Below are 27,420 nucleotides of genomic sequence, written 5' to 3' on the forward strand. Positions count from 1 at the left end.
GTATCGATTCTGTAGATGCACCAACTAAATATGTCTTATTGACTTGACGTCACACATCCTTAAAGTCGAGAATATGTCTTCATGACAATGTGTTGAAAGTTGTATTATTTAATTTCAGTCACTTATATTGTGTCATTGTGTACCTACCGTGTCACACCCATGTGTAACCTACCCTGTCACACTCGTGTGTACCTACCCTTACACACTCATGTGTACCCACCCTGTCACACTCGTGTGTACCTACCGTGTCACACCCTTGTGTACCTACCCTGTCACAACCATGTGTACCTACCCTGTCACACTCATGTGTACCTACCCTGTCACACTCATTTGTATCAGGTGTTCTGGAAGTGTCCCACATCAGCACTACAGCTCCGCATGAAGTACATCTTCCCACGGAAGGTTTGTCGTTAGTTGGGAAACACGCGATGTCCACACCGAAGGCTAACGGATGTTGTATTCTGCTACGGCGATATCATAGGAAGTCTGTGGAATTAACAATGATATATTTACTAGCATCAAGATCGCACAGGATCCTTTCATGAAAAGTGGTATTTGTGATTCATTCACTATGTTATGTTGTTTTCAATTAAAATAGGTTTACTCTTTTGCTGATCAAGGTTATGTTTGCTTATGACAGGTCAATCAACATTGGCAAATAATATAATATTTAGGGGATTGTCAAATATGCTCAAACTGGTCCTATTTGAATTGGGAGGTTGACCAGGAGCATGCACTTTACCCAAGTCGCCAAAGCACAAAGTGCACGTTCGAAAGACGGGAAACACATTTCACGTTCGTCACGCGCATTGTTCTCACAGTTAGGGATTGTGCTTGTGTTGGCCGTAGCAGAGATGGCGATATACTGGTCCAAATAATCACAAACAGCTGTGGGGGGTGAGGCTGATGACGTTTATTTAAATATGGTAGGTACGCATGTACGTACGAACTTACTTCAGCCTGAAACAATGAAAATACAACATAAGCAAATATAACATAGCATCTAATAGATATATACAATCTGTTAAAGTTACTCTAAAATAGAGATATCACTTTCGTTAAAAAAATAGCACTTACTTTACATCATGTAGACCTGTACGTTTCTTTACAATACATCAATACACACTACATTTTGATGGGATAGCTTAGAAAGATCAACAGTTATATAACAGTTCGTATCTATATAAATATACACTTGCTGAACTAGGTACTAAGATAATACATGGTAACTGGTTCACGAAGGGCAGATGTATTATCAGGTGACGCTACCAGTGAGAAGGAACATAAGCGACCCACTGGCTGCTATATAAACACTCCCTAAGTCTTATCGTTTTTTGTTTTTGAAAATCCACCATGACTTCAACTGCGATTGTCGTCCTGCTTTGTGTGGCGACGACACTTGCCATCGCAAAAAATCCGGAAAGAGTTGGGTCTTTTCCCGTCAAACATGCTGCTTTTACAAGCATATATCGGACATTTGATAAACAGAGCAACAGGACGTCTTATGATTTGCTGATAACTGCTTTCAACGGTGTTCCCTTCAGCACGGACTATGCATATATAGTAAGAGATGTGGGACGCTACATGCACAGCGTAGAAAGTATCACTCCACAAAAACTCACGGACAAAGTCACCTGGCCTAATGAGATATCAGGCGTGCCACGTATGTCTATTTTCTATCTTGTTTTGAAAGTACAGTGATAAAGTGACACATTGCGATAGATAGTTGATGTATTGAAGGATTGACGTTTCACTTTGTCTGAGTATGAACCGTCGTAATCAAGATAAATATTTTACATACTAAACTTAGATACAGTCTTAGTTCCGTGTCAATTTAAATAATTATTCCAGTTGCAAATGTAGGAACCCTCGAGGGAATGCTTTTCATTTCTTCAGTCAGTGAACTTTATAGGATAAAGTAATAAATTTAGAAGTGGTTTATTTAATTACTTGTACCCTATAGGAAATACAAACAATATTAACCATGAAATAAACTATAAACTAGTCCAATGCAGATTTTGTTTTAGATGCAGTGATTGCATAATTAAAGCAGTGCAATCGTACATAACATCACTTTTCTCTATTTTTGCAACTCTTTCCTTTCCCTTTTACGTACTTATTTGTTGTAAATACTTTGGGAGATGGCCTAATATGTATTAAAGCTTGTGTATTTGTGTCTTTGAATAATATAATCATAGAGTGATGGTCGAACTTCATCTGTCATGTGGCATAGACTCAATTTAACCTTAACAAAGTGAAAGTCAATCTTATGACTTTTGGTTCATATGATTATCGGTTTGACTAGATTCTGACAAGCAGTATGTGTGAACACTGGAACATAACAACCCGCTGGATCGTGGTAAAACTTGCTTCCCCAGAACGATTGATACTATAAGGGAGAGTCTGTCATCCACAGACTGTGAAACCACTGTGTTCCTTCATCACCCGTAGGAATGCGACAGCTTGCCATTTAGTTGTGTGTTGAGTCAGCCGAGGAACTGCCGCTGTAACTCACGGAAGTCAGATGACCTGTTATCCTTGCTTGAGATGCTTTCTGTCAGCCCCCCAATTGGTTTTCTGGTTCTAGATCCGTACATATAGTCCAAATTTAAATCTATTTCTGTAGTCTGTTGCCTAACAAACGAATGGAGCAAACATTGTGTGGGTAGTAAGTACACTTGCAACATCACGGCAATGTTTTACTTGGTGCTAAGGAACTGTTTGCCACGGTGTCAGTGTTAAGCACTGTTGCGTTGTCACGTTTGGTTTCTTGTTGGAAGCAACTAGTTAGAGAGAGATAGTGCACAGCAATAGCATGTTGTGTTTATCAGTGGATGGTGGGGCCCCGAAACAAATTACTTCACCAAAGGGACAGCATTTACATTTACATTTTACAATGTGTCCATGTATATATACTACATATATTTTCGTCGTGTCACCATGCGCTTCTCAGTTATTTTCATTTACTTCATCAGCAATAACGTTTTCATCACACTTGCAGAAAAAACGTCCTATAATTACAGTAGAACACGGATATAACGAACACGGATAGAGCGAACAAACGGGTACAACGAACTGTTAAAAAATCCCCGATTTATCTCCTATATATTATCATATAAAATTTATGTACATAACGAACTCGCTACTGCGAACTAACGTATATAGAGAACTGATATATGATCCCGACAAGCCCAAATACCGCTAATTACTGACGTGAATAGCCAACTGAGATATCTCACTCGGTGTCAAGTGTCACTAACAATTGGCTGTACGCAATCAGCGGCGAATCAACACAATCACTGGTGATGATTCAACCGTGTGTGAAGTGATCGGGAGATCGCTCAGCTCACCGTTATTTACAGCAACCACGGTCAGTTTACCGCTATTGACGCCTTGAAGCGAACATTAGTTGCAAGAGAATGGATACATATACATTAAATGCCATTATTTGACTCCTTAAAAGTCACATTTGAGGCTGTTTGACTATTAAATGTCAACATAACGTTTTCGCAATCGAAATACATGTAGCGCGGGAAGTCCCTACGGTGACCTGGCAAATTGTTCCATACGAAAAAAATTCTGGCAAATATCATAGCAATCACCTGAATCAAAGTGCTACGCTTATGGTTCTTATGCATTGTAATATTAAATATATATAGTGAAAGCCGAAGGAAAACGTATATAACGAACAACGTATATATAACGAACTAATTTCTCCTGTCCCCTGTAGATCGTTATATCAACGTTTTGCTGTAAACACCTTTGCAAGCCATGTTAAAAAAATTGTTATTTTCCTCCATGTATCAGTAATAACATACTGGGGTGATTTAGCCATTAGTCCATATGCAATGACAATGGCAAAGGTGCAAACTATCAATCAGCGCTGAACAGTCACCACGTTTCAACGTCTCTGAGACCTTGATGCCGAGGAGTTGAGTGAACGACATATGAGTGTTTCTTAAGGGTGGCCACACAATTTAGATGTTATTTTAACCCCGGTATTGGAGGATTATGTGAACATCCTGTTCTGATTTATCATAATATACTCAGTTCAAAGTAACTATGTGTATGCGAATGTTTGCGAATTGTAAACATCCCTTAATATCCAGGATTATATTTGTGCCGAGAAAGAAATATTGAAAATAGAAGAGGAGATCGATTTTCACTCTGTCTGACACCAGAGAAACTAAAGAAGAATTAAGATACAATTTTCTTATATGTATAACACATGATTTAATATGATCATACATATAAGTAACTAAATTAAAGAATGTACTTTTAATACCATCCTTTAGTAATGTTTGCCAAACGCCTTCCCTCCAGGCATTATCAAAAGTTTTCTTAGAAATGAAATAAAGCTACAATAATGTTTACTATTAGAACATTTTAGTATTTGCAACGGCATATATAATTATACATAAATATTATCTATAGTTGAAAACCTTTCCCGAAAAACCATCTTGTGCTGATGTCAATATCGCATTAGTTTCAAGGAATAAATTAAATCTGGTGTTCGGGATGCTGGTGAATAATTTGCCATTAATATAGTAATTGACCTATATGAATTGGTAGTATCACCCTTTTCTTATAAACGGGTGTATCATTCCGGTGAACCATGATTCGGGGATTATTCCCGAGGACAAAAAAACAAGATTAAAATATGAAACGTAAAGCGGTGCGAAGATTTCAACGGAATCAATTTGATAATAATTTTCTATCAAATCAGTACCAGTTGATTTGTTACGTTTCTGTAAAGGATACCTTTACCCCAGCTGTTTTTGGAAGTGTTGAGAATGTTATTAAACATAAGTTTAAGTGGCTGGGTAGTTATATGCTGTGCAGTTTTGAATCATTGTGCAGCCACTCCATCAGGTCCTGGAGTTTGATTTATTGGTAAGTTTGGGATGCTTGATAACATTGCTTGTTCTGTAATTGGACAGGTAAGTATGCACGGACCATCAGCTTCAACAGCAATACAATGCACCTTCCAGTAGTCTGTAAGGGTATCTGTGCAGAGAAGATAGTGTCAGAAATACGCTGGGAAACTTTCCAGAACACCTTGGGATCATTTCTTACTTCTATTATTTTGTCTTTCTGTTTACTCAAATTTATCTGTTTCTTTTGAACGAAGGTTCTTCTGTTTATTTGTTTTTGTTTTACGCAACATTCAACAATATTCCAGCTATATGACGGCGGTCTGTAAATAATCGAGTCTGGACCAGACAATCCAGTGACTGATGTCATGAGCATCGATCCACGCATTTGGGATCGATGACATGCTTCAACCAAGTCAGCGAGCCTGACCACCCAATCCCGTTAGTCGCCTTTTACGACAAGCATAGTCGCCTTTTACGGCAAGCATGGGTTGCTGAAGATCTGTTCTACTCCGGATCTTCACGGGTCGAAGGTTCTTCTGAAAAGTGGTCCTCATTTCCTAAATAGTGAATTATCTGTTATTGTGTCTGTGTGAGCTTAGAACCCTGTATTTTTGTTGTGTTAGGTGATCTTGTTCATTATCCCACTAGCGTGGTTAAGTATTATTTCTCTGTTTTAAAACAGCACAGAATGCTATTTGTGTGTCCTGCAGGCTATAGCTTTATCTCTTGGTAGGGACCAAATATCGCAATGCAGACCTTCCAGCATGCATGTATTCGTAACTTACCGATTGTTTAAGTGTGTTTTCCGGTGTTTAAGGGCGACTGGTTTAATATTGGGTCTGCTCACTCTAAACATTCCTGAAATTTGAAAAGCTAGGGCGCCGCAATTGACTGTACTTACGGTACTTATTTGTATCATGATCAGTCTATTGAACTAGACACGGCACATAAACGTATGAGACCATTTGGTAATTGGAGCACAAGAAAACGATTGAAGTGGGCGTTATTTTCATTATGAGAATATCATTCTTAACAATTTGGGTCCATTAAACACGACAAAAAATGGAAAAAGTCAGGATATTTCACTCAAAGACATGCAAATATCTATCTACATACAAGGCGAATTCATATGATTTCCATGAAATCTGGAAGGGACAGTATTGAATTAACTTAATTTGATACCTATTTGCAAATATAACATACTATTAGTTTCATAAGGTCACAGTAACAAAGAAACGATTATACTGCATGTGTGAAAGGACGAGGTACACAAGCGGTTGGGTAGGGTTTGCTTGCATCACAACATCTAATCAGGGAACAAACACATATGAGTCTTATTTTTGTGTGTAATTTGAAATAGCAATTGTACATGTACTGTTAATAAATCTTTTCCCGATAGTCAAACACGGTCGTCACAAAAGTCGTCGTTGTAACAGTAAAAAACCTTATCTCTGGTATGTCATTTAGAGGATAATATTGTATATCAGTGAATAGACTTGGCACCTGTTAAGCGAAATATTGTCCCATGCTGTCCATTGGCGGCCATGTTGAGGTTTCCACCGAAAATGTATAATCCTGAACCATAAACATGGTACAATTCCTGGGTGTAATATGAGCTTAAAACGTGATTGAAAGGCATATTTTCATTAAAATGTCCAAAATAAAAGATGGGTTTAATAAAACACGAAAAACGTGAATAAGTCAGCATATACTTTATTCAAAGATTTGCAAATATATATCTACATACAAAGCAAATTCATATGATTGCCATGAAATCAAAGTTATTTACATTGATAGCTTCCACACAAAAAATATCATGGCTGGGATATTGCTACACGAGGTTGTCCTCGTATATGCCATACCAGTTCCTCGTCTGTTCACCGCTCCATGTGGTTGTCCTCGAAAATGACAAACCGGTACTTCATCATTCCCTGTTCCGAGATAATTCCCTGTTCGACGAGGTCGTCCTCGTATAAGACATACCGGTACCGAGATAATTCCCTGTTCCACGAGGTCGTCCTCGTATAGGTCAAACCGGTGCCGAGATTATTCCCTGTGCGACGAGGTCTTCCTCGTATAGGACATACCGGTACTTCATCATTCCCTGTTCCACGAGGTCGTCCTCGTATATGTCATACCGGTGCCGAGATTATTCCCTGTTCGACGAGGTCTTCCTCATATAGGACATACCGGTACTTCATCATTCCCTGTTCCACGAGGTCCTTCTTGTATAGGCCATACCGATGCCGCGATTATTCCCTGTTCCACAAGGTCGTTCTCGTATAGGACATACCGGTGCCGAGATAATTCCCTGTTCCACGAGGTCTTCCTCGTATAGGTCATACGGTGCCGAGATAATTCCCTGTTCCACGAGGACCGCCTCCGTTGTCTAGGGTCAAAGAGTCCACCCGATGAACGGAAGGTCCGGGGTTCAATTCTCGGCCGTGTCATACCCAAAAGACATTAAAAGATTGTACTTTTTACCCTGCTTGGCGCTCAAGGGACCAAAACAAGGACTGGTCGGATCATGTTAAACTGCGGCATGGTATCTCAGTGGGCTAGCTCTATAGTCCGGACTCGTAAAAGCAGCCGAACACACGTCCTCAAATATGCCATACTGGTACCTAGACATTTCACTGCTCAATTAGGTTGTCTTCGTATGTGACACATCAGTGTCTAGTCTATTCACTTCTACATCTACATAAGTTCATCCTCGTAAATGACACACCGAGGCCTAGTTTATTCACCGCTACACGAGATAGTCCATCTGACATGCATACAGACAGGCACACACACGCAGACACACACATACCCAGTATGTTTTATTTAATTCACACTTCGTATATGCAGATATAACAGCATAGTTCAGCGTTGAATAAACACAATTTAAAACGTCAACCGAATAATCGTTCTCGAGTGATGGTGAGAGTGGCGGGTGCTTCCGGTAGAGCAGATCAGACACGTGGTGTCATCACTGATTATCACTGATTATCACTGATCAATTCATATATTTTTCACCACTATTTTGCCTTTTCCGCCCAAAGCAATCTGTTACAGCAGATAACAAAGACTGATTATTCTCTGGCATCAAGGTTATATATTTCATCTTCGACACCGTCGTGACCACAGAAACATTGTCTGTTTTCCGTGGGAAGATTCCCATAGTCTTTTCAATGACTAACGATTCACATGCGTAGTAGGTTTTGAATGTTTGGTGTATGCATGATTTGTTTCTACCCTGTCCACCTTTTGCACTTTCCGTCTTCAACTTGGCCTTCCATTCCGATTTAAACTTTCTATTTCTTTGATTTCTATTTGGACGGAGATCTCCTTCTTGTTGTAATAGTGTTAGAAAAGTGGGTCAGTCCACGATCTTTTTGGTACCTTCCTATTCCGGCGTACTTATCGGCCTAGACTAAAACCCATTTGTTGATCGGTATTACCCGGAACATTAGAACTCTATCGACTTTTCAAGTTGTTCACGTTTTAATGTAATCTACAGCTGCATTTGGTGTGTACTTTCCGACACCCAGGAAGAAACGCATTGCTCTTGTGTACTGTATAGACAGATGATATGTCCCCTGTTCCCAAGATGGCTGCACTGTAATCCAATATAGGCCAGACGATACAAGCACCTGGTCTATTCACTGCCACATAAGATTATCCTCAAAATGACATGTGGGTGCTTTGTCTATTAACTGCTACATGCGATTATCCTCTAATTGACACGCCGGTGCCAATAGTCTATTCACTGCTTTGCAAAATGATCCTCTCTATGGCTTACAGGTGCCCAGTCTATTTATTGCTATTCAATACTATCCTCAAAATGACAAACCAGTGATAAGTTTATTAACAACTTTAGTGACAAACCGTGTTTGACTATCTGGAAAACATTCTTAACTGTACATGTATTCAATGACCATAAAGATGGATACACTGAAAATCATAACCAACGAATGGAGTTAGAAACATAAAATTATTAAAGCACAACTAATTAAACATGATCAGGCTGAGTAAAAACATTTTCTCTGTGTTTAAGGAGGATTTCATCTCATCAACTGTAATCCATCATCTGTGTCCTATACTCTGTTTTAATATGCAAATCACACATCCCAGGATATATTATATGTACACGGGATAACAGATTCTGAAATAATTTAAAATGATTTTTAAAAATCAGTTGAGGAAGGTGAGATATGACAGAGATATTAACCGGAACATAAGAACTCTATCGACGTTTCAAGTTGTTCATGTATTAATGTAACCAATTTCCTTTAATAATATTTTTTATCATGAAAATTACTATTTCAGTAGCTTTCTCATGCCTATATCAAACACACAAAATTATTAGTGTCATATGTGTATGTGCCATAATAACATGTAGTGACCTTTGTGTACCTCGGTCTTTCACACAAGCAATATGATCGTTTCTTTGTTACTGTGACTAAATGAAACTCATTTGTAGATTGATAGGAAAAGTCTGTAAGTCTTTGAGTAGAGCTTTTTTGTCGCGTTTCAATGTACCATAAATTAGTGCTGTCAACTTCTGACTTGACTCTAAAACCTGAAAACATGTCCATTCCTCTTTTGTACTGGATTCCAAAGCTCCTTAAAAATCTGTACAAAGAGGGATATATTGCTGGGTCCAGCAAATGTACCACCAAATCCCTGTCTCAAAGACTTACAATAATCCTTAATACAATCAAGGAAGGACTTTCTTTATATTACAGAAAGTATTTGAGACAAGTGGAATTAATACCATATAGATTCGCAAAACCTCAAAAGATTTGTTTGATTTTTGCAATCTCCGAATTCTGTCAAACCATTTGACTTTTCAACTTTGTACACCACTATCCCATATGACAAACTTAAGGGAAAACTTCATAACTTGATCCAGTGGACTTTTGTTACAAAACGTGGTGAAAGATACAGTTACGTATCCATATTCAGAGGTTTAGGACAATTTGTTAAATGTTTACTGAGAAAACAATATATGAAATGCTGGACTTCCTCGTTGATAACATCTACGTATGGTTTGGGGGTAAGACATTTAGACAAGAAGAAGACATCCCATTGCGCACCAACTGCGCTCCCCTTTGCGGATCTGTATTTTATGCATATGAAAGTCAAATCAAGGTAATTTGGAGAAGAAGTTTAACTTAACAGTTTAGCTTTACAGATCGATGATCTGATATCGTTCAATAACAATCAAATAGCCAATTCCTTTCCACTGATTTACCCACCTGGGCTAGAATGAAAGGAGACCGGTGAGACCGCCTCATCTGTTTCTTATTCAGATCCATGCATAAAGATTCAGCATGCTAAACACTCCCCACAAGACTGTATGACAAGAGGGATCACTTCAACTTTCCCTTCACGTCGAGCAATATACCAGCAGCTCCATCCTTTAGATACAATGGAGCATGCTCTTTCTACCAAGGTATCAAAGAGCGTCATACGACCCTTGATACGACGCATCAGTCACAAAAATGATGTCCGATGCAATTCCCTATTTTGACTTGTACCGTTTGTTCCCGTGTTTGTTTTTCAGGTGAACAATTGTTTCCTTAAACTGTCAATTCAGAATTATTTAGTTGGGTGTACCAGTCGATGTGGCTTCATTCCTAGTGAAACAAGCAGCGTATGCAACTGTCAGAAATCTGATACTGAGACCTATACCTTCACCGACCAGTCTGAGCATATCACGTGCGTCTGACACAATTCTCCATTTGTTTGGACGTTCCGTTATGCTTGAGCGAAGTAGGAGCATCAAATAAAGGTAATTTTATGCTCGAAATTACCGACGAATTTATTACGCTTTTTTAATGAATTGTCGCTCAATTTTCCATCCATTGACCATATTTGGAAAATACAGACGATTTCGTGGTTGCAGTATGCATGCCCTTTAATATTGCCAAGCACTATCCACACCCACCAGGAGCTAAAGTTATGATGTGAAACCTGTTGGGATACCTAAATAATAACGAGCACTCCTGTTTCATTTTACAGAGTACGTTTTCAACACGAGCATGGTTGCAATCCCAGACGGATTCCTTGTTCCATTCAAGACAAAAGGTGGAATAAAGCTAGTGAATATCACTGGAAGTGGGGCGAGTATCCCGGTGAGGATCACCGAGGAGTCGGGAGAGGACTGGTTCTATCACCGAGTACAGTGGGTGGACATGGATAATGATGGCGACTACGATGCTCTCACATGCCGAGCTAGGAAACCTTTGTTTGGTACATTGTTTTCATATGATGAAAAGAAATGTTCAAATATGTATGAATTGGTAATAAGATTTTAAGAAAAAATCGAGTAGTATATATCATACTTTGGGTAATGAAATGTCTCATTATAATTATTGTTTATGTGATGTCCATGTTTTTTTCTGTTTTTCTTAGGATCTGAGGAGGGGGAGCTTCTGTGGTACGAAAATCCATCCACCCCTTCTGTGCGCCCTGGATGGACACCCCATGTAATCGCCAAAGGTCCTGATGTGTACTTTCAACATTATAGGTACAATATATCTACATTGTATTGAATCCAAACAAACGTCCAGTATAGGATTATTTGTTCATTTATGTAAAGTCCTTTTGTGATTAATATTTGTGGTTCATGAGTACATGGAATCCATGTGTAACTGGTCATATGACTCAAACGTGGTCGTAAAAAAAAATACGAGCAAAATCCGTCTTGCGGACCAATTGATAATTTAGGGAGAATGACTTTAAAAGTGATGTGACGACAATTTAACAGTGTCCAGTTTAATCATTTAGACACACAATCCAAATTACACCAAACCTGTTAAAAACAAATATCAAGATGACTTTTCCGAAGCCGTATAATCGACACCTATTTAGTGAAAGAAAGTTCGGCTTCATACGCCCAAGGTAGACAATCATATTTTAACTGATTTGATGAATAATCATGGCAATATTACTGAGGAAGCCGACAAAGGTGGGGGCTACTGAACAACGCATTCTACAAGAACATGATGCTTGACATCTCAGAAAATAAAGAATCTTACGATACGTCAAGTGAATCTGAAGAAAACTATTACTGGACAAATATAGCAAAGAACTGTATGACAGTGAACGTGACATTGTGCAGTTTTAAGGCAAAAACTGCGTTCTTTCATGGACTTCCAAAAAAGCTCAAAAGTAAGACTATTCAAGACGAAATAAACACTGTAGTGTCGCTTCAGAATCCTTGAGAGGACAAACACGTCACATTGAAAGACTTAGGAACGATTTTTTGAAATATGTGTAAACTTCGGAAACAAATATTACCCAGCTTGTGAGTCTTTTTGTTAACTGTCGGCCAAAAGAAACTTTACCACCTTAGAATGAATTTGCAAAACAATAAAAACACATATTAAAACTAAACCATTCAAAACACATCGTCCAAACACAACAATGCTCCATGCAGGAAGTGATTCACGTCCACGCCACATTTTTTTTTCTTCTGAAAATACGAAAACAAATTATTAATGTACCGTTTGGATAGCCGAAATAAGGCGTGCAAAAAGGGTATAACATAATACGGACGGCATGTCAGACACTCACACTGATAACAAACCACCACAGAAATGCCACGACTGAAACCCGAACAATGCGTGCGGGCCCTGGCTATAATACAGATGAAAGCCGCCGATTCCCACTCTGCTAAAAAGTTTTGCCTGCTCCCTTGTTGCTGTTACTGACCTGATGCAACGTTACAGACAGACCGGCCAAACATCAGACAGGCCAAGAACAAGCAGACCCAGGGTAACTACGCCCAATGAATACCGGTACTTGTGTACCTTGCATCACCGGAATCGTTTACTAACAGTGACGTCATTAGTGACGAATGCCTTAGGGCATATGGTTAGTCAACAGAGTGTGGCCAGGTGACTCAGGGCTCAAGGAATTAGGCCTTGCAGACCTTAAAAAGGAGAGTTATTGACAGTGCAACATTGTCATCAGAGATCGAGATGGACACACGTCGTTAGCATCGTCGTGGGCGACGAGGGTGGTCCGCACTGATGAAAGACGGTTCTGTCTGTTCAGAGTTGATTGAAGAAAGTGCGTTTACCGCCATGGTTAGAACGAACGGTGGCACGTTGCGTTCAGGGGGTCGTTCTGCATGGTGGAGAGGATGTTATCGGGTGTGAATTTGTGGGCAGGTGAGAACACCACTAGCGGAAACGGTAGCGTTATACTTGTCAACCATACCCTGTACATCACTTGCTTGATAACGGTGTTAGAACCAACACCGAAACAACGTCGCTCCTAATAGTAATAAAGAAGTTGTTCATCCATAAATCTTATCTTTACTTTGTACTCCAACTACTGAATGCCTCTCAAAGAAACTGGTATCTTGTTGATAGCCTCACATAGAATTAATAGCATAATAGTGAAATATTTTTCTATGGACATTATATAATGTGATAAAGCCACTTAGTCAGAGTTGCACTTTGTTTGGCCGTCACAAGTCAGTAAATAAGCAGGTGTCTGTGGTCTTGGAAAATTGACAAACTTTAGGAATGTGCTCTGATCAGGTTCTTGCAGAAAAAGGGATCAAAGACCAAAAACCTTCCATGAAGATATAAGTACATCACTGGAGAACGATGCCGCTTCCTATGCCGTGCACAAGCTCTGCTAAAAGCTGTCCCAAAGAGGTTCTTGCAAAGATTTTTGACTACGATGAAACCTCGGTTCACCACGTCCAAACTACAATCAAAACAGTGAAAGCATTTGTCATCACACCACGACCAAAGAAGGCAAAGGCTGTTCCATCAGTTGTAAAGGTTATGGTTTCCGGGTTCTGGGGTGCTGAGAGTGTCATCAAGGTGGACCTAGAGTCCAAAAGGCCAGACAATACCGAAACAAACAATGCTGCACGTTTGAGGACAATTACAAAATGACATTAAGACTAAGAGACGTGTGAAGCCGAGGAAGGGCGTGTTCTTCTATCAGGACAATTCGCCAATGCACATATCAATCTTTGCCATGGCTACAATCGACTGGAGTGACTTGAAGTACTACAGCACCTACCAGATTTTCCTGATCTGGTTCCGTCAGACTTCCATCTGTTCACGACATGAAGAAATCTCTTACCAGACCCATTTTGACTCGAACGATGACGTCAGGGTAGCTGTGGAGAACATTTCGACTGGCAAGATAAAGTTTTTAAAGTCTTTAGGTCAAGGCTTTCTATGTGAGGCTTGGAACATATAACAAGAGACTCTGCCCCTGCACACAATCCGCGAAATGGACAAAAAAAACAAAGAACCTGTACCTGTAGAAAGTATACTATTGCAAGATGCTCTTAAAAATATTAAAATCCAGCCACCTTACCACCACCACCAACCCAAATGTATATATATATTTCATCTCGTCAGGCTCAACACTCCCAATGGCCCCAAGAGCTGCATCTTAACTGCTCAGTTTTTCACAAAGAGTTTATCAGTGTATTGGACCGAAGGCAGTGACTGGTTGCATCTTGGAAATGTAAGTATTATATTATATCAATTTTTATATTATCCACACAAATGATCAGCAGTCCTTTCTTATGGATTCACGTTTGGTAAAACTGTAAGGTAACTCTTCATGGCGTCAGTGCACTTATTCAGTGCACGAGTTCACAAGACAGATATATTCCGTTTAAAATCAGATATTTTACTCTGATATTATGTCTCTTCATAAAGATCTGAAAACGACTAAACATGCAATGTTTATGAAACATGCCAATTTTTTATGTTTTCTATTTTTCAACTCCTGAACACCCGATCTTTTACAATAGTTAATTAATTGCAATATGGTCACCAAACCACGTGCAGTTTGACATGCGAGTGACATGCACTAACAAGGTTGATGAACCATGCACACATTCAAAGTTTTCTGGTCAGAAAATTTTTCGTTACGAATTTTAATGGAAATTGTATGAGATTAAATAGACCAGAAGCAGAATACGAAATAGTTGCCTTCAGAGGAAACGATTTTTCAAGACATGTAGCCTAAATGATGTAAAACGCACACTAAAAATCTTGAAACTCAAAGTTGCAAGCAAAGGCAAAACAAGGAAGGAAACATATTGAACAATCGTTGCTGATCAATGGAACAAACCATGGTTTTCATAATGAACACATCTGTAATCATATGTCCATAGTCATTTGGTTTATGAGAGTTAACTTATAAACAGTCTAGATACTACTAATGTTAGGCCCATTCCGATCACGGGTTGTTTCTGATAAAAAAAATTCTCTTCAACAGTCGGATACTCTGATATACTCTCACTTGGCATTCTGTGTGTACAACTGGTCCGCAGTATCCTATCTTGTCGCATATATTGTTCATATGTGTAACGTGATTGGTTGGATCATTGCCCCTGCTGTCAGAGACTAGCTTGCCATGTCCAGCTTAGATACATGCCGCCATGATAGAGAGGGAGTACTGCTGACTGCTGCATAAAACAACATTCACATATTCACTGAAACATATTACGACCATCTCCCTAAAACCATGTATCATCATTGGCGAACCATCTGTTGGGAGGCGTGTGGGTTAAGTGCGTTAAGAGACCCTTCGTTATACTATTTTGTTTTATCTTTGCTCATGATCTTTGACTGATAGATACAGGTTGCTCCTAATACAGGATATTTACCATCCCCAAACACACAAGCGTCTTTATCATATAATGTCATTCTTTAATTCTGTGCTTGAAAATCGCTTCCTCTTTCTCACAAACATTACCGAAACATTGCGAGTTTTCCTGGAATGCGCGCATTAATATTTATTACGTCACAGGGTAAGTGATGTGTCAGGCTGACAGTGACAGTAACCAATATAGTTCCAACTGAAATCTGTTTCTTATACAGTGGCGAGGGAACATATACGCAAAACAACTATTGTTTTTACTTGCCTTTCGCAGAAATCCATCAGTCCACTGAGTAACTGCCCTTTGTCAAAGGGAAGCTACTCTAGCCCTAGTCTATGAGACGTCACAGCCACGTTCAGTCGTTGTTGACAATTGGCCTGTCCTGTCATAACGTTAAAAAGTGCAGTCAGATGTACACACAGCGCCAAAACGAAACAAGGTAACAATTCAAACATATTTCGGCCAAATCAAACTATTTTAATTTGTGGAAAAGGTTTCAAGCCGCAGAGGTCTACAAGCACAGATATGGCTACTGATCCCGCTTAGATAGGCCTAGTGCCCTCGCAAAATTGTTTCGAAATGTATGTCTCCAAAGTTGCCAAAACTTATAAAATGCCTTAGCTAGGTCACAGTTAGTCACTGATTTTCAGTATGTTCTTTTGATAATGGTAGCAATTATTCCTGTAGTTTATCCGGATTCCCGATGGTTAATTCTAACTCGATTGCCGACGCCACGTTTGTTTCTAAACACTGAAAGTAGTCCGTACTTGACCTTTGACATTTGCATCTCTATCCGCATATGACCCCCACGGATATTGTTTTTATCCGTTGGCTTTATCAATGTCGATACCAGGTGTTCGCAAAAAGGTGAATATATTCTGCCCCGGCGGTGGCACCTATCACAAACACATGCACAGGTAAGTCAGATGTTCACCGAAAAACAGACATCAAAACATAAGTCTAAATAGGGAATTGCATCTGATATAATTTTTGTCACTGATGTGTCAAATTTGGAAATATCATCCACATGTCTACCATAAAACTTTTGAGTCTTTGAAGGTCGTAACCTTGATCGAACAGCTTATGAGAAAGAGTTGTATGACGCTCTAAAGTTGGAGTCTCGGTAGAAAGAGCATGTTCGGTTGTTCCTAAAAAGTTGTGAAATGCAGACAGGGCTGGAGCTGCAGGAATATTGTTCGACATAAAGGTAAATCCTAATTAGATACTTCCTCTCGTCATCCAGTATTTTGGAGAGTGTTTTGTCACTCTTTATTCATAGATCTAAATATGAAACAGATGAGGCGGTCTCACTGGTCTCCTTTCTTTCTGGCTCAGGTGGGTAAATCAGTGGAAGGGAATTGGCTAATTGATTGTTAATGAACATATCCAAATTACCTTGTTTTGACTTTACCAATCCGGGGAGAAATTCGGATTCATTTGCTTAAAGACACAGATCCGCAACGGGGATCACAATTGGTGCCCATGGGAAGTCCAACATTTTGCATATCATTTTCTCAGTAGATTTCAGATGGCTTTTGCTTTCAAATTTGACAAATTGACCTGAACCATATGTAACTATATGTTATATGTAACTATATCTATGGTCACAACGTTTTGTCACGAAACACGCCTCATATGTGATGAAATTTCGCATTTATTCAGGAAACTCAAAACATTTTTCCGCCAGTTATGACATTTGGTATGAAAATAAACATATTATTCTTATAAGGCAGCACTTACGACATGCATAACCCCAACAAAACAACAAAAACGTAACACCACAAGAGTATCGCAGCTAGGATGATTGCATCAAGCTTCGCCTACTGACCGACCAAGGTCTGGCTAACCCCATGGGAAAGTGGCTGCTTAGGTCAGATTCATACTGCTACGCCATTTGCGGCAAAGGGGAACAACACCAACATCTAGAATGGCTTCAGTTCGCATTTTCAATCTGACAAGGCAATGCTGCCTTAAACGTAAAAACGCCGCCATGAAGGCTTTGCCGCTAAATGCACATGGGAGGTCGACAGATGTTGTGGTGGGAGAGTATGGGTGGAACTCTCACACCACAGAACAAACCCGACACATGTTCAAGACTCAAAGGCTTAACGGTATTGTAATACAGCCTATCGTCGCACGTTGTTCCAATTATTACCAATGATAACATCGTCTTCCAAGACGAAAATGATAGGCTGTTCATAGCACTGGTAAATATTCGACCATGGCCTTTATGTAAATTGCCAGATTTAAACCCGATTGAACACCTATTTGAATTGGATCGTACGATTGTGTCATCCTGAACTTCATACACAACCGTTTTCCCATGGACTACCGTGTTCCCTTTTCGTTCATGGACGGGGTGCCAGACAATGACAGGCACAGGGGCTATTGAATTATCATGCCCTTGACCTTCGCACTTTCACTTATTCACTTGACCACTCTTGTTGTGTTTGCAATATGACATTGCTCACCAAATGTTTCGATGTTCACCAAACGTATATATTTAAAACGGTTTAGTTTGTAACTCACTAATTGGATGACGTCCCGACAAGCTTGTGCTTACAATATCCTGAAAAACACTCAGCAATTTGACAACACTTTATGAACATTGTTTTCAAAATTTGAACACATTTTTAAGAACCTCAGTGATATCCGAAGGTCAAGGTGACCAGACGCTAACGTAATTAGACCTGAAGTACTTATACATGTCTCATTAAGGCAAATGGATATCTGTTTTAGAGGTGTACTGCATTATGTGTGTGTGCGTTTTCCAAACCGGAGAAGATGTAACTTAACTTACTATTAGAGTAACCAGAGGTATTAGACGTGTCCAATGTGTACTGAATTGGACATGTGTTTTGCTAAATGCGAAACTAATGTCATTAAACCAGGAAATTATTCTCACTTGTACAGTGAAGGAGCCTGAATGCTATTATCAGAAGTCATACAGCTGGAACTCGGCGAGAGGTAGCCAATATGTTCAACATGTCTCAATCTGTGATTTGCAGACTTTAGAAAAAGGTTTCTGTAGACACCAAATGTCCAAAACGGCGACCTAGGTCAAGAACAGGATCGATTAATCAGAAGCCAGGCAGTAAGAAATCGAGCCCAACCAACAAATCAAATCGCTGTTCACTGGTCGCCAGAGTTCAAAATACTGACAAGACGGTTGGAAATCGTCTGTATGCAGCTAATCTGCATGCTCGGCGACAATCTATTGTACCATTAGACACATTCTACCCAGACGCTAATGGTTGTATTTTAAAGCGTAGAAACTGGGGAATCGCCAATGGTCTCTTGTGATGTTTTACGCTGGACTGTCTAGGCGTGTCTAGACGAACGTCATGCGAACGTCAACATAAGGCGACATGGCAGATTTAGGGGTGGGTCTGTAATAAGATGGGGCGAAATCAATATGATTGCCAGAAAGCCAGTGCATATTGTTAATGGAAGGGTAGTACTAGCTAGCCAAAATAATTGCGCCAATAGTGGTGACGTTTGCGCGCATGTTTTGTATTATAAGACGATAACGCTCATGCCCACTGTAACTGACTCCCTCCAGCAGTAACACATCACCAGAATGTAAATGCCAGGCAACATAAGAATAACTGGGCCAGGGCACAATGCTTGAGATCTTGAGGACACGCCCACCGCTAATGACGGGTATATTGAAGTATCGGTGAAGTAATACAAATCTCAAAGCACTGCAAGGAATAGATAACACAATCTTTGAAATTGAGAGTGTTAGATTTATGAGCGTCGTAGATCGAACAACCTAAACTTAGAATGCCTCAGTTTTATAAAGTCCATTTATGGCGTACAACACTACTCACTAATCTTCACGTCTTTAATGGCAGGCTCTTTAATGATCAGAGAGGAGAGTTCACGTGTGTAACACACAATGGAGCAAGTGTTGTTGATTATATGTTAGCTTCATCATCCCTGTTTGCCCATGTAACCGACTTTGGTATTGGTACAAGAGATAATTCATGCCACTTTCCATTATACTGCAGTCTTAATCTAGATTTTAACTGTTTATATGAACCTGATTGTAAATTGCCACAAAATGATCTTCCGCAAGATGTCAGTACTGAGCCATGTAAATGGAATAAGTATGTCTGGAGTAGAGACTCTGGTAACACTTTCTTTGATAATTTTAAAGCTGGCTTTTATGATATTAAATCTGCACTATGTGATATGATTGATACAAATGTAGAGAGTGCCCTAGTTCATATAGTTAATATTATTCAATGTGCTGCTGACCATACCAAAAAGCTTTATACACAATTCCGCAAACCATTAAAATTATGTCAGCCACCATGGTGGGACCAAGATCTTGAAAACTTGAAACATGATAAGTATGCTGCTCTCAGAGCCCATAGAGACCACAATGCTGATCTAGACCGCTTTAGATATTTTAGACGCTTGTTTAAGAAAAGTTTCAATTCCAAACAATATCCACTGACAATAGCACCCAGTATCCACTCTGTGATGATTCTGCCCCTCTGCCTCCGATAGTTTAAACCAGCCCATCTCTGAACAAGAAGTATTATCCCACATCAAAAATCTACCTAACAACAAATCTCCAGGTCCAGATGGCATACCAAATGAATTTATTAAATCCTGCAGTAACCTTCATGCACCTATTCTCACCAAGATTTTTAATCAAATATTCTCTACTGGTTCCTTCCCATCTTCATGGGGTAAGAGTATAATCTGTCCATTACATAAGTCTGGTGATAAATAAAATACAGACAACTACAGAGGAATATCCCTTATAGATACTTTATGCAAGGTTTTTACATCTATCCTAAACAGCAGATTACAGCTATGGTGTGACACCAATAACATCCTCAGTGAAGCTCAGGCTGGTTTTAGAACTGACTATTCTACTATTGACCATATGTTTACATTACAAACTATTACAACAAAATAGTCTGGCAAAGAGAAGGGAAGATTTTACTGCCTCTTTATTGATTTTTCGAAAGCTTTCGACACTGTAAAACATGATGATCTGTTAGATTCAATAAAGAAAGTAGGTATATCGGGTCCCATTTATAATATCCTAGTTTCCATGTACAGTGGTTTATCAGCCTGTGTAAGATCAGCCAAAGGTTTATCTCAAGTGTTTCCATGTAATGTAGGTACTCGCCAAGGTTGTGTCTTAAGCCCATAAATGTTCCTAATTTTTATTAATAATTTGTCCACAGTATTTGAGGAATTAGGTGATAAAGGTATTCATTTTCTCCTGATATAGATAAAATAAATGTGCTCTTCTTTTTGCTGATGATGTTTCTGCTCTCTCAGATAGTTGTGCCCAGCTTCAAAAGAAAATTAATACTTTGGAAATATTTTGTAATAAAACAGGCATGCAAATTAACTTAAAAAAAACAAAAGTAATTGTATTTAGGCAAGGTGGACATCTTCGCAGTTATGAAAAGTGGTTTTATCATGGTGAACCTATTGAAACTGTTTCAAGCTATAGATATCTTGGCTTAATGTTTACACCTAAGCTTGTATGGAGTAAGGCACAAACTACTCTAGCATCCCAAGCCACCAAAGCAATTTTAGCAATTAACTCTTTTCAAAAGAAAATTGGTACAGATCTGTTTAAGGTTTTTGACTCTATGGTCACCCCAATCTTAACCTATGGCTCTGAAATTTGGGGTACTTGCTATTGTAAAAAAATCGAATCTGTCCAAATCGCCTCTTGTAAGCATTATTTAAAAGTAAACAAATCAACCTGCTCAAATATGGTTTTAGGGGAATGTGGGAGGTTTCCTTTACAACTCACTTACATGACTAAAGTAATTAAATATTGGTGCAGGCTCTTACATCTTCAACCCCAGAGATTACCTTCTCAATGCTATTTAATGCTTAAATCTTTAGATGATGTTGGGCGGGTAACTTGGGCGACTAAAGTTAGAAATATTTTATTCCAATTTGGGTTTGCTTCTGTTAACTCTTCTCCAAAATGTGATCTTTATAAGCATTTTAAATCCATGTTAAATGTTGAAAGGTACTTGTCATGTCCACTCCCTACCAATTTAAGAATTGTTTTTACTAAATGCAGATGTTCAAATTTTAAAATAGCTTTAGAAACTGGCAGAAATAGTAAAACAGACCGTTCACTCAGATTGTGTAACTATTGTAGTAGTAAGGGAGTTAATGTCATTGAGGATGAATTCCATGTACTCTTTAATTGTAATTTATATTCTGCCCTAAGACAAAAATACCTTGTTAATCTTCCTATGCCTACTCATTACAGTAATTCTCATGTAATAAATATTCTTAGTAATTATAATGAGCAAACATTATTTCTAGTTTGTAAATTGTGATATTATGCTCACAAAATAATTAATGATAAATTCTGTGCCCTGTAAATGTCATGCTCACATGTCTGTATTTTGGGCCATTGGCCTTTTACTGAATAAACATGTCTGTCTGTCTGTCCGTCTGTCTGTCTGTCATACAAAGTCATATTTCGTTAAAAATGGAAGACTGTACGTATTATGTGAACACCAAAACGCGTTTATTCTGTGCTTAGACAAAATCCAATTACAGCACAAATAGAGCAAACTGCTATGTGATATTCTTTAGAATTGTCAATGATGAACATTGTGAACGCCAATGCATATGCACATTTGAGAGTAAAAAAATACTCGACATGTTGGCATGTACAGCCCAATATATAGTTTCATTCTTAATTCGCACTTCTGTTACAAGGACAAAAGATTGTATTTTTCAGATGTAGTTTCAAACCTGTCTCATTAGACAATATGTCAAGTGTATTTATCTTTTTGAACAGTTAAATACAACTGTCTAAGAGAGCATAATCAGCAGCAGCAAAAATATTTTTAAACAGTTTATTAAAGGCAGGCGAGATACCAGTAAGTATTAACTAACCACCCTCACCCTCAAATCAGTGATTGATAAAAGTGACAAACATTTGGGTACTTCAAACAATGCCTATCAGATACAATGGGACTTAAAATGCAACCGTGGTGGATACCAACATTACATGAACATTCTTTGGACAAAGGAATTTTACAAAGATTCCAGCTTTTTGCAAAGACTTTATGAGGAAAGCATGTCTTAGAGTGTCCAAAGCTGTAGAAAAACAATCAAGAGGCAATATAATCTCTCTCTTTTTCGCAAAAACAACTTTTAACAATGACGTGCAATATAAATATATGATCTACCGTACAGTTGTTTGCCCTAAAACCTGCCTGAGACTCACTAATGATATTTTTATCTTCACACCAGGTTTGCAATCCCTCATTCCAAATGCAGAGTGATTATATGTTTTGCATCCTTTTTGGCAGACATAAATATTGGATAAATAGTATTTTACCCCAGATAGCGGGTACATGGCCAGTTTCATAATGTTCTTGTAGAATACAGTGCGAATGGGCACAACGAAGTGGTTTTGAAGAAGGAATTCCAACTGACCCAGGAGCTGTGTTATTGAATAACTATAAAATATGATAAAGTATCTCTTTAAAGAGAAAGCTCATCTTTCCACACAGCTGAATACACAAATGTTCTTGGTCCATACCTTTACTGTCAATACACAATAATGTTTAGAGTGGTAATGTTTATTTTCTGGAAGTATGTTTGAGAGTGAATTGTGTTGTCTTTTGGAGACAGTATTTGTATTGTCTCAGTGGGAATGCTTAATGTGCAGAACACGTGACATGAGTTTCTCGTGTACCAACTTCTACATTTGTAATGTATGGAGATGAGGAACACTGTAGCTATTGTGAATATTAATGTGAAATGAACCAATTTATCTTCGCCTATTCTGCCTTCTAATGTTTGGGTACGAGATGAACATTCTGAATTCTGTCAGTTTGTGCAATACTCCTCGCGGAATTGCGAGCAAGACTTTGAATGTGACTACCACTCAATGTTATTAATTTGTGGCCAAAATCCCTACACGATTTAGCTACTTTAAACTCTCTATTTACACTTATGTTTACACAGTCTCATCATAGTCAGTGAATTAGCAGTTATATCGATGCAACCTTTTTTTAAGTGAAACGGGAATCACTGAAAGTATGAACTATGATCCCTGCATTCGGCGCAATCATCCAGGTCACAGGTCATGGCATATTTCGTCATTGGTTAAGTTCCTTGTAGCAAATCCATGGATGTTTGATTGATTAAGTAAGCGACTTCCGGTTTCGACACCTGCAATGTTGGAGGTGAGTTGAAGTGAAATTAAATGGTGTTTAACGTAGCTTTCAAGATTGTTTCACTTATAAAGCGACGAGCATGCACGCGTACAAATGCCGGATACATAGTGCTAGCCCACCTCGAAACCATGCCGCAGTAATATAGATACCATTAACAGGGACATTATACTGAATCGTGTGACCCGGCTAGGCCTTGTTTTATAACCTTAATGCCGATCGCGAGAGCGGGTAACAACAACTGGCATGCGATCAATGGTCGGAAAATGATAACTTGAATGTAGAAGTGTAATGAAGAAGGTTTGTTTGATCCAACCCTGCCGATAAAACTAAGAACACAACAACGAAAATATGTGTTTTTTATCTCCACTTCAGGTGAAATCCAGGATAATCGACAATACTATAGGAGCAGTGTTTGATGTTATAGTAAATGACATTGGCAATGATGGCAACTTGGACCTTTTGGTTACCACTAACGACGTGACGAATGGCACAGTGTGGGCGTATGAAATACCCCCGGATTTCAGGTAACATATCAGCTCAAGTTGATGTTCAGGATCGGCTTTCTTTCTCCCTTTGCTTTACACAAGACATATATCCAATTGTGAAAATGAAATATTATTTGTCAAAATTCTTTCTGTTGCCTGTATGCGTCCTGTGAAGATCCAGGGTAGAATTGGTTTTCAAAAACCCATGCTTGTCATAAGAGGCGACCAACGGGACCCGATTTCATGAACGGCGACTTTCTTGATACATGTTATCGAATCCCAATTGAGTAGATCGGTGTAAATAACAGGATTGTCCCGAGACTCGATTATTTACAGACCACCGTTATATTTGCTGAAGCGGCGAGAAAAAACAGACAAAAAACAAACAAACATCATATTTGCATGCTTTTATGTTCAGGACAGGTAAATTTGCTCGACATATGTTGGCGTCAGGCTTTAAACCGAGAAATCAGGGAGTGGGAAAAGGAGCACCTGGATCGGCGTTTCCTATCAAATACATTGTTCCGTAAGTAAATTAGTGTATATAGTTACATTTATGTTCCTTTTTTAGTACATTAGATTGAACAAAGTTGGATTATCGCTCAGTAAGTGCCTGAACATATCTGACTTTCAAAGAAAGGCGCATTAATTCCTGCAAAACTGTTACAAAATAACTTTGATCCAGATCCAACTTGGATCAACACAGCGCGAAGACATACCTACCAATTGATACAAGTAGGTATACAATCATATGTAACCTAGAAAGTAAACCAAATTGTAATCAGGAATTGTTACATTTGTTATTGTTTTCAATAAATCAATTAAGCAGTATTATGTCGACACAATCATAGTGGTATACATGGTAAATTTTAACTGAATGGAATGGCATAAAAACTCTTTTGTCGGTACATCATATTTTAATAAAAAAACGTTCCACTCTTGGGATATCCGACCAGCGTCCGGTGTCAATAACTGTCCTCTGTAAGGTCTGTAAGCCCTAGTTCATTGAGTCCTGAGTCGCCTTGCAATTGTCTGTCGACTATGCATGGGTCGCTGATGACGTCACTGTCAAGAATCGATTCCGGAGGTGCAAAGTACGCAAGTACCGGTCTTCATTTGGCGTAGCTTCTCTGCCTGTTCTTGACCTGTCTGTTGTCTGTCCGATCTGTCCGTAACGTACCAATAGTTTAGTTATAGCAACACGGTAGCAACCAAAAGTTCTAACAATGTGGACATGGGTGGCACATCTGCATCATACCCAGGGCCCGCTCACGGTGTTCGGGTGTCAGTCGTGGCATTTCTCTGATATTATTTTTATCCCCCCGACATATAATGACGGGGGGATATAGCCATCAGTATGTCCGTCTGTCCGTCCGTCTGTCTGTCTGTCCGTCCGTCTGTTATCATTGTTTGTCCGGACCATATGTCCTAAACCGTACAACCTAGCTTCACCTAACTTGGTACACTTACCAATCAGGCTCAGTTGTAGTGCCTTTTGCTATTTAGAGATTTGTAGATGTTTAGATTTTCGACGTTTCCATGGAAATATGATGAACTTAGGAAATTTGAGGGTACTGCTCTTGTCCAGAGCATATTTTCTAAACCGTACAACCTAGCTTCGCAAAATTTGGTACACTTAACAATCAGGCTCAGTAGAAGTGCCTTTTGCTATTTAGAGATTTTTAGAATTTTATATTTTTGTCGTTTCCATGGAAATATGATGAACTTAGGAAATTTGAGGGTAGTGCTCTTGTCCGGACCATATCTCCCGAACCATACAACTTAGATTCTCAAAAGTTTTTACACCTATCAAACAGGTTATGTAGTGGTGCCTTTGCTGTTAACAGATTTTTTCTTTTTATCTAATTTCAATTTAAATAAAAAATTGATGAACTTAGGGTAATGTCCTCGTCTGGAGCATATCTTCTAAACCATGCGACAGAGATTCACCAAACTTTATGCAAATATCAATCATGTTCACCAGTAGTGCAGTTTGTTATTTATATATTTTAATCTTTTTTTAATTTGTAGCCCCTGACATATAATAAAACAAGATGTTTAGGTTTGTTTTTTTGTCAATCCCTAGTACATTCTCTTTATGCCTTTGTGTCATGAGGCTACTACAGAGCTATTCATATGCGAATCTGCGTTATTGTTATTACAATTTCATGAGATCAACAGACAGTGAGCAACATGAACCAATATTTCATAATCTTCATTATAGTTTTGGTTTTGGCATCAAGGAAAATGATTTCCTTTCCAATCTAAATACATTTGAAGGTACACACAGTTTACCGACATGCCACGTCGGGGGGAAATGTCATCTTTGGATGACTCTTGTTTTTATCAGTGTGAGAGTCTGACATGCCGTCGGTATCATGTATATACCCTCATTGAACTTGTAGTTTCGGCTGCCCAAGCGGCACGTGTTGTTCTCTTTCTCCCATGTTCTACAAAAATGTATCACATTCTGCATAGAGCGTAGGACGATGCGTTTTTTGTTGATTTAGTTTGAACTTGTGTTTTTAAAGTTTTAATTATTAAAGTAATAACAGTTGTTACGAGGTGATTTCCAAATTGAAACGTAACCCAGAAATCGTTCCTACAGAACTAAATTGTGAAATCAATAAATGACCAGATAAGATTAATTAGTAATTAATAAATTATATTGATACACACATTTTGGGGTTTACAATCACAAAAGGTAAATTGACACATAAGTAACTAGTCCGCAACAGGCCCTACAAGATGTACATGTGTCAGTGCAACCACATTGTCACTGTGGAAAGTCTTGAAACAGGCCTGTCTCTGTTCTTGAATCAGGAATAGTGCTAGAAGCTGGGAGGAATTCGGTGTTTTCAGATAGGTTTCCAATCCACACTTAGGTCAGCAAGTAGATAATACACAGTTCAGGACATGCTTTTTGGTATAGACTTTTGTTTATACTTATTTTTGCTTTGAGAAATGATCACAGTTATAAATATTCGTTCGGCGCTGAAGTATATAATGTATTTGTTGCCACTGTATCCCCTTGATTTAAAAAAAACAAACAACACAAACACAAATTGGATCTCTCAAACATTTAAATGGACTCGCACGCTTAAAAATAATAGCTTGGATCGTGTCATGTTACGCATATCTTCGAGGATCGAGTCAAATGAAATAGAAATCAGGTAAAAAATAAAGCAAAATTCCTATTCTGATATTGCACTTAAATTGTT

At 38.7% G+C, this 27,420-nt stretch overlaps 1 protein-coding gene across 2 annotated transcripts in view; it reads left to right on the plus strand.

The window, feature by feature from the left end:
• The first annotated feature begins 1,322 nt into the window (after positions 1 to 1,322).
• Positions 1,323 to 27,420, plus strand: part of LOC124123568 — a 28,490-nt gene continuing 2,392 nt past the window's right edge. Inside the window, exons 1-6 of one of the 2 annotated variants that reach the window (XM_046486768.2) lie at positions 1,323 to 1,663; positions 10,887 to 11,117; positions 11,280 to 11,394; positions 14,261 to 14,369; positions 24,087 to 24,238; positions 24,618 to 24,725. In XM_046486768.2, coding sequence (XP_046342724.1) covers positions 1,354 to 1,663; positions 10,887 to 11,117; positions 11,280 to 11,394; positions 14,261 to 14,369; positions 24,087 to 24,238; positions 24,618 to 24,725 — 1,025 coding nt within the window. In that variant the 5' untranslated portion in view covers positions 1,323 to 1,353. The remainder of the gene's footprint in view (positions 1,664 to 10,886; positions 11,118 to 11,279; positions 11,395 to 14,260; positions 14,370 to 24,086; positions 24,239 to 24,617; positions 24,726 to 27,420) is intronic. The other variant, XM_046486767.2, reaches the window with a different exon arrangement.

Source organism: Haliotis rufescens, unplaced genomic scaffold (assembly GCF_023055435.1).
Source record: "Haliotis rufescens isolate VD_foot unplaced genomic scaffold, xgHalRufe1.0.p SCAF_18, whole genome shotgun sequence".
NCBI lineage: Eukaryota > Metazoa > Mollusca > Gastropoda > Lepetellida > Haliotidae > Haliotis > Haliotis rufescens.